Here is a 7,424-nt window from a genome sequence, read left to right as displayed (position 1 = left end):
TGTCCTGTTGTAATTGCTGACATCTGATACTTGAATCTTCTCTTTTCCTTTTGGAGGCCTTCTGATATGCTGGTTTCTTGTCATGTGGGTTTTTTTGGCCTTGGAATTGGAAGAGAGTTTTAGTATTTGAAGGAATGAGAGAGAAATAGAAAAATGGATCCTAGATGGTATCTTACCTGGAGGCAATGACTCCCAGCAATCAGGCAGTGGTAGGCTTGCACCTGAGGTTTGCAAGGTGGCTGAATACCCCCACTGTCTTCGTTTCGGTGACAAACTCGGGATCATCTCTTCTATTTACAAGATTCTATCTTTCTGTACATTTACCCTGGAATCTAACAGTTTTCCTGAGTTATTTCTTCTGCTTTCCTGGATTTGAAGGGAGGGTTTGTGTTACCGCTTGCTAGCGCAAGCACCCACCCCCTGCCAGCCTGCCATCTGGTTGGGTCTCTCTCTTCACAATCTCTCTCCTAGAAATCTTTTTCCAGTCTTATTGCTGGCTGGTTTAATCACACTGCTCCTCATGCCAGTATTGTCTTCATTAGCAGCAGTGAAGGCCAAGCAATTCCCCCAACAAAAAAATGAGCAAATTCCATCAGTTTTCATTAGGATTGTCTAGAACTGTAGAAAACCAAAAAGTCACGTTATACAGGGCCAATTTTCACAACAGTGCTGTGCCTTAAACAAGATGACTTGTTTAATCTAGCTGGTTCGTAACATTTTGCTGTAAATGAGCCGATGTAACCCTCACTGAACAGTAGCTCAGCTTCTGAGAAACCTCTAATCTCTAGATTAGACACCTCTGATCTCTAGATTAGATTGTCCCTGTGAGCCAGCTTGCCGGGGTCACTTTTATCAACTTTAGAGCTCAAAGTCCTGATTGCAGAAGCTAGTTTGGTAATTACATATATTGGATAGAACAACAAACCTCTCTGCTTGCCTTTTAATTTCTTGTAGTGCTGGTTGTTCTGAGAAATCACGGCTCTTCCATTCTTAACCCTCCCTGCACAGACAGGCGCAGAGGCGTCTGTCGCAGTGACCAGAAATATCTTCCCACCGGCAGTAAGGACCATCACAAAACTCACTTTACCCATCCGTCAGTGGGATGTGACTCTTTTGCTCTCACAGTCTCTAATACATATCCCAGCAATGCACACCGTAAAAAACCAAAAGGCCCGAAAGCCAGCTGATGCAATTGGGGTAAAACAGAGAAAAGCCAAAGCCCTGCCTGGGGCTGGCACGGGTGGGAGGGCAGGTGCTCCTCGTGTTGCTGCAGGAGTCCGGGGAGCTGCGGGGGTGGTGCAAGACCCCGGTTGCTGGCTCCCCCCCGCCGGGGCTCCTCCGCCCGGGCCGCTCCGGGGGCGGGGCGAGGGCCGGGCCGGGCGGGCGGAGGCGGTGCGGTGCGGGGCTGCGCTGCGCTGGGCCGCGACGCCATGCCGTTCCTGGAGCTGGAGACCAGCCTGCCGGCCGGCCGGCTGCCGCCGGGGCTGGCCCAGGACCTGTGCGCCGCCGCCGCCGACATCTTGGGCAAACCGGCGGAGGTGAGCGCGGGGCCGGGGCGGCGGGGCCGGGGGCGGCGGGGCCGGGGCGGCGGCGACTGACGGTGCCTGTGCCGGCAGCGGGTGAACGTGACGGTGCGGAGCGGGCTGCCCATGGTGCTGTCGGGCTCGGCCGAGCCCTGCGCCCAGCTGCTCGTCTCCTCCATCGGCGTGGTGGGCTCGGCGGAGCAGAACCAGCGGCACAGCGCCCGCTTCTTCGACTTCCTGACGGCGCAGCTGGGCCTCGGCCCCGAGCGGTGAGTGCGGGCCCGGCCCGGGGGGCTCTGCCTCGGCACCTCCTCCGCCCTGAGGGGCAAGGACACCGTGCCTACCCCTGGGGGCAGGGAGAGCGCTCTTCTGCCAGGTTTGTGGTGTACGAATGTATGAAACACAGCAAACGAGCACAGCAAGATGTTCAAAGTGATGATGATGATGTAGGTTCCCATGTCCTCCATGAGATTAAGGTGTGATATAGATCCAAGACTAGAGCGCAAACGTTGCTCTTGGATGCCGAATCCCAGGCACGCGGTTTACGTCCAGATAAAACTGTGGACTGGTTTGCACTCATTGAACAGTCTGGGAACGACTGTTCTCTGAAGATGAGTAGTTTCAGTTGGTGTAATTGGTGCAAAACCCAGTGGGAATTGGTAGAGCTTCGCAGTGGGGTTGCCGTGCCAAATGCTGGAACAAGGCTGTTCCTGAAGGTAAGCCGTGGCCCTCTCTGCCCCTCTTCCCCATCTTCCCAAGGAGAGTGATAGCATTTCCCTGCCTCTTGGGTGCTGTCAGGGTAAATACCTGACAAGATTATGAGCTGCTTGGGTCCTTCTGAAATGGACAAGTATCTCATATAAACAGTGTTGAAATTCAGTCTGCCTTTCAGTTTGTGTGGATGAAGTCTGGCACCTGTTTGTACCCTGCCTGTACACAGCTTATTTTTGCTTCTGTTAAATTAACACCATGACGTGTGAGCCAGCGAGAGCTTAGTGCAGATTTTCTACCTTGTGGCAAACTGGGGAGGGATAATATTTAATTGTAAAATAATGTTTCCTGTCCACTTCGTTTTTGCTCTTGTACCCAAAAAGGATTGTCATCCGCTTTTACCCACTGGAGCCCTGGCAGATCGGGAAGAACAGAACAGTCATGACGTTCCTGTGATCCCTTGAGCGGCCAGTTGGAACAAAGCAATGGTGAAGACAACCCAGAGATGACCAGCTCCATCTATCTGCTTGTTTCTTCTTATGATCAAATCTGTGTAGCTCTGCACCTTCACCTGTATGATTCACTTTTGTCTTTGCATCCCGTGCACACAAAGCTGAAGAGTGGGGCAATCAGCTGTACTGATTTTACTAAAATAGTTCAAGGTCTTTGTCTCAAGCCTATCTCATAGCCCAAAGGCTCTCCCGGTGCCTATGGCTAAGCCATTGCAGTCTGGTGATGCCCATGTGTGGGCCTAGAAAAAGCTCTGTCGTGGCAGCAAAAAGTTTAAGTCCAGAACACATTTGGCTTTATTGAGGACCAGAGGGGTTCTTGGGTTCATCCAGATTTCTTCATACTTTGCAAGGCAGAAAGATCCTTCTTTCTCTTTCTCTGTGGCAGCAGAAGGGTCCCAGGCTGGCTAAGACCTGGAAATAAAATTCTTCTCTTTTCAGGCTCCCTGAAAGCCCTTTCTGGAAAGGGATATCATTATTGGAAGGGAAGTCTATGCATTTACGTGATTGTTTATGGGTCCTGTCAGATCTTGTGTCCTTTGCTCTACCATTGCCACCCTTGGTGGCTGCTCCTACAAACTTTTATTTGTCTGCAAGATTTTCACGGCTGAATGTTTGTGTGCCGACAGCAGCGTGTAGAGGAGGGAGTTGCTTGTGAAGAATTGCACTGTGCCACAGGAAAATATTTTGAAGGTTCTGCTACTGCTAGCTTTAATTCCTGTCATTCACCCAGTGGTTCAAAGTACTTTTCCTCACCGTGCTCTTGCAGGGAGTTTTTAGATGGTGCAGCATCTCACTGTGTTCTGAGGATGGTGTTTTCAGCTCACTGTCCCTGCAGGGAAGTGATTTAGGTTTTTAGGATCCATATGCTCCCTCACTTAATAACTGGAATACACGTGTCATTTTATTAAAACAAAAGCACAGTACTTGTTATGTGTAGTGTTATTTCTGCCTTCCACTGATAATGAAAACCTTTATCAGTTTCCTTTCCACTTTGTGATTTGGTCAGGTCGCAGACAGGGAGCTCAGAGGAACTGAGAGCATGCCCTTGGGACATGGAGGTCCATGAGAACTCAAGGCTGAAGGGTGCTTCTGCGCGCCTTGTCATTCTGATTGGAGTTTTATTCGTTTATGACTTGAGGTCTCCAGACAGTTGAAAATACTCCTTCTGATTACCGTTTGAAGTTAGTTGTTCCCTATGCAGCATAAACATCTTCTATGTTTGCAAAATGTCAGGACTATAATACCAAACACAAATTTGTTTATCAGGCTAGGGGGCTTACACCTTATCTGGTTAATAAAATGTTTCAAAGCCTCTTTTGGTAAGCGTCGGTTTATTGGCTTACAACTTTGGGGTTTTTAGCTCTCAGTACTTGGAGTCAGGTGTCATGGCTGCCCAGGTCCCTGCACTTTCTCAGGAGGTCTTTTCAACTAAAAGTTTTTGAAACTCGGGTGGTGAACAGTCTGAGACACGTGTAACTCAGCAGGACTCTTGCAGGGAAGAGAGTGAACAGTCCTGGCTTTTCAAAAGGGCTTGACCAACTTGAAGGTGAATACACTGAAATGCAGAAAGCAATGTCGCTTTAATTCTGATCTGGACATGGCTCATTTCCTGGAGTCCTTCTACCTCGTGAAGGAACAAGCACAAACTCTTGCCAAAGCCTTTGTTTCCTGCTCTGCCCTGTGCCCCAGCTCTCCTTTTTCGGGCTGTGTTGGCCACTGCTAGGCACCGCTGCAGGCTCTGTGCCTTCCCCTCGCCCTCGGCTGCTCTTTTGCCTGTGTGGGCTTTTGCCTGGGAGCGAATTTCCCACCATTGCAGAGCTGAGCAGGAAGAGATAAGGAAGGAGAGGGAAAGCTTGGGAAAGAGTATGCCATGCAAAGATGTCTGAATAAAATGGGTCCTCAGTGTGACTTTCCCACCCGTTTCCATGTTGTGTCTGCATTCTGGCGTTATCTGACAAAACATCCTAGAGTAATGCAAAATCATAGTGAAAGTGCTGGGTCAAGGACCAACTTGAGGATTTTATGGTTCATAGACTCTGAGCTTTTTCCGTAAGAGCGGTTAAAATATTAATCAAAGGATCATTTGGTTATGAGTTTTTTGTGCCTTGGTCTGAGCCAATTGATGCTTTTTTTGTGCTGGGGTCTGTGAGCACAGAATGAGATTCTGAGAGTCCCATGAGTTTGCTGGCTGTTTTCCTTCATAAATTGCTGGTGCTGAATATACTTCTTATGTTCATGTTGATCTGAAGAGATGGCCTATTTTTACTGCACTGAGCTAATGTTAGCATAGGTTCGTACAATATTTTAGGGCTTGAAAATAGGGGCTGCAAAGGGGCTATGCAGCCCCCTGAAACCCACCCTAGAGCACGCACACAGAAACCAACATAAGCAGGCAACGTTTTCTCACATCTCTGTTGCTTCTGTTTCCTAGTTGGACAAAATCAGATATACCACCCTTATCTAGGGCTCAACAATGATGTTATAAAATCCCTTTCCCTTGAATGCTACATGCAGATTGTCCCTCTTCCATGGGATGGAGCCTGCCTGACATCTGGATTTAGTATCTCCCAGCTATGGTAGATCTTTTTTGCCATTGTACTGACCCTGTCACCTCCCAGGGTTAACCTCCTCGGGCTGACTAGTATTTCTGCTCCCAGAAATGGCCTCTGTTGGTTTGTTTGAGAACTCTGTGCAGGCATGTTTGCAAATTCGAAGGTAACGACCGGGTTTTGAACACTGTGTAACCATTTCCTAGCTTCAAACCTTTGAAGTGAGGACAATCTTTCTGTGTTATTTATACAAGAGAGGCCCAGAGAGGCCCTGAGCACGCTGAAGGGCGCTGCTGACGGAAAAGTATGACAGAATCACAATAGCTTTGGAAGTTACTCTCCAAGCACAACAATGTGGTGATGCTGTTCACGGCAACCCTGTTCTTAGTTTGTCATGATGGAAAGATGGCCATTATTTTCTCCCACAAACGGGCCCCTGGAGTTCGTACTCGGGATGAAGAGGACTCTTCCTTATAGTGCTGAATGGTGATTCAGTTAAACGCTTGAGCACAAACTTAACTTCATCAGTGTGACGTGACCCGTTGTAACAAGAGGCGGCTTTAAACGTGTGGTTATATCCCACAGAGGGAGCAAGGCCCAGGCGTGCCCTCGTCAGGCTGTGTCTGCTCAGAGGCGGCTCTGACATGGCGCCTGCACCGGGAGGGCTTGCGTAGGGCTGCGGATGGCACAGCTTTTCTTTAACGCTCGCTGCAGTATGATCACCTTACGTTTAAATAAAATTATTTCCACCAGGAGCTGTCACGGTTACTGTTTGGCTTGGGTCACTGCCTCACATCGTCCGGCCGCCATCACACAGAAACACCTCCCCCACCTCCCAGGGGCATAAAGGCATGTTCCCACCTCCAGCTGGCACCACGGCAAGTTTTAGGGAAAACCAGTAACTTTGGGATCATTTCCAAACCCGTTGGAAAGGGTATCCGGAATTTACTCAAGCTTTTGCACGCAGACCCCACGCACGTAGAGCCCCGAGCCCCGCCCGCCCCACCCCTCACTGCCGCCCCACCCCCAACTGCCGCCCCACCCCCAACTGCCGCCCCACCCCTAACTGCCGCCCCACCCCCAACTGCCGCCCCACCCCCAACTGCCGCCCCGCCCGCCCTGCCCGCCCCAACCCCTCTCCCTACTCCCTGCGTTCCGATTGGCTGCCTAAGAAACGACTGCTCGGCCAATGAGCAACCTCTTTATTGGCGCGCGGGGCTCCAGGGGTTCGGAGGAGGTTGCCGTGGAGACCGCCGGTGAGGCAGCGTCTCTGGGGAGTCGCCGCTCGCTTGAGGGAGCCGCTGCGGGAGCCGCTCCGGGAGCCCCGCGGCGGCCGCGCCCCGCCGGCCGGGAGCAGCGCCGGCATCCCGGGGGCGGCTCTGCGAGGTGAGTGTCCTGTCCGCCCCAGCCCCGTGGAGGGGCCTGAGGGGCTGCTGGGGCTTTGGCCCTGGCCCTGCCCCTGCGCAGCCCGCCGGTGAGGGTTGCGAGAGCCCGGCCCGGCCCGACGCGGCGGGGCTTCGCCTGCTCCCCTCCACGGAGCCACGGTCAGAGGCAAACGTGGGCTTCCTCCTTCCCCCGCCTCCTCCCGGCCCTTTGTGCCACCCTCCGGGAAGTGGAGCCTGGCAAGCAGCGTGAGAGGCGTCCCCTCCTCTTTGCGGAAAGTTACCGTATTTCGGTAAAAACGGCTTTTGCTAAAATGCGGCGGAGGTCATCTTTGCAATGTTAAAAACAAAAACCCAAAACAAATCAAGAACCGAGTAGCTTTTTAAACAGATGTGTATTTTCAGTGTATGGATCCCAAGCGTGGCAACAACAACAAAAGCCAGGAAAGCCCAAGACACTCCCTTTGTTTCTTACTTTGAAGTTGAGAATCACACAAGCTCTGGGAACAAGAGTTGACATTTGAAATTTTTACTTAAGTTTTAAACTACTAAGATAAAAGATAAGATTTTGAAGGCAAAAGGCTTTAAAGAGGTATTGTTGCCTTTTGAGGGTGTGCTCATCTGTCATAGCCACAGATTTACAGCTGAGATGCTCATGTAACTGAAAAAATTCAAACCCGTTTGTAATGTATTAAAGACTAATTATTTTTTTCCTATCTAATTGATGTACCTATGTTCCTCTGAAAG

At 50.7% G+C, this 7,424-nt stretch overlaps 2 protein-coding genes across 10 annotated transcripts in view; both read left to right on the top strand.

Moving 5' to 3' along the window:
- Positions 1 to 1,366: 1,366 nt before the first annotated feature.
- Positions 1,367 to 4,058, top strand: DDT (D-dopachrome tautomerase). Its single transcript, XM_075167915.1, has 3 exons — positions 1,367 to 1,538; positions 1,617 to 1,792; positions 2,618 to 4,058. Exons 1-3 carry the CDS (start codon positions 1,431 to 1,433, stop codon positions 2,688 to 2,690), a joined length of 357 nt encoding a protein of 118 aa, XP_075024016.1. The 5' UTR covers positions 1,367 to 1,430; the 3' UTR covers positions 2,691 to 4,058.
- A 2,372-nt stretch (positions 4,059 to 6,430) lies between these two features.
- The window catches only part of CABIN1 (calcineurin binding protein 1), a 121,216-nt gene continuing 120,222 nt past the window's right edge, over positions 6,431 to 7,424 (top strand). For 5 of the 9 annotated variants that reach the window (XM_075167907.1, XM_075167914.1, XM_075167913.1 and 2 more), the window contains exon 1: positions 6,432 to 6,681. The gene's annotated coding sequence lies outside the window, so the exon portion shown is untranslated. Of the gene's footprint in view, positions 6,682 to 7,424 lie in introns of all 9 variants that reach the window. The other 4 variants (XM_075167908.1, XM_075167910.1, XM_075167912.1 and 1 more) reach the window with 2 other exon arrangements.

This window comes from Calonectris borealis, chromosome 18 (genome assembly GCF_964195595.1).
Source record: "Calonectris borealis chromosome 18, bCalBor7.hap1.2, whole genome shotgun sequence".
NCBI classification, from domain to species: Eukaryota; Metazoa; Chordata; class Aves; order Procellariiformes; family Procellariidae; genus Calonectris; species Calonectris borealis.
Note: the sequence above shows the minus strand (reverse complement) of the source record. Positions and strands in the feature narration are given on the sequence as shown.

What these genes read in the sequence shown, in the direction of transcription:
- DDT (XM_075167915.1), top strand. Translation starts at nt 1,431, where the DNA reads ATGCCGTTCCTGGAGCTGGAGACCAGCCTGCCGGCCGGCCGGCTGCCG. An exon ending in TCTTGGGCAAACCGGCGGAG is followed by an intron (nt 1,539 to 1,616) that starts GTGAGCGCGGGG and finishes CTGTGCCGGCAG; the next exon opens with CGGGTGAACGTGACGGTGCG. An exon ending in CTGGGCCTCGGCCCCGAGCG is followed by an intron (nt 1,793 to 2,617) that starts GTGAGTGCGGGC and finishes GTACCCAAAAAG; the next exon opens with GATTGTCATCCGCTTTTACC.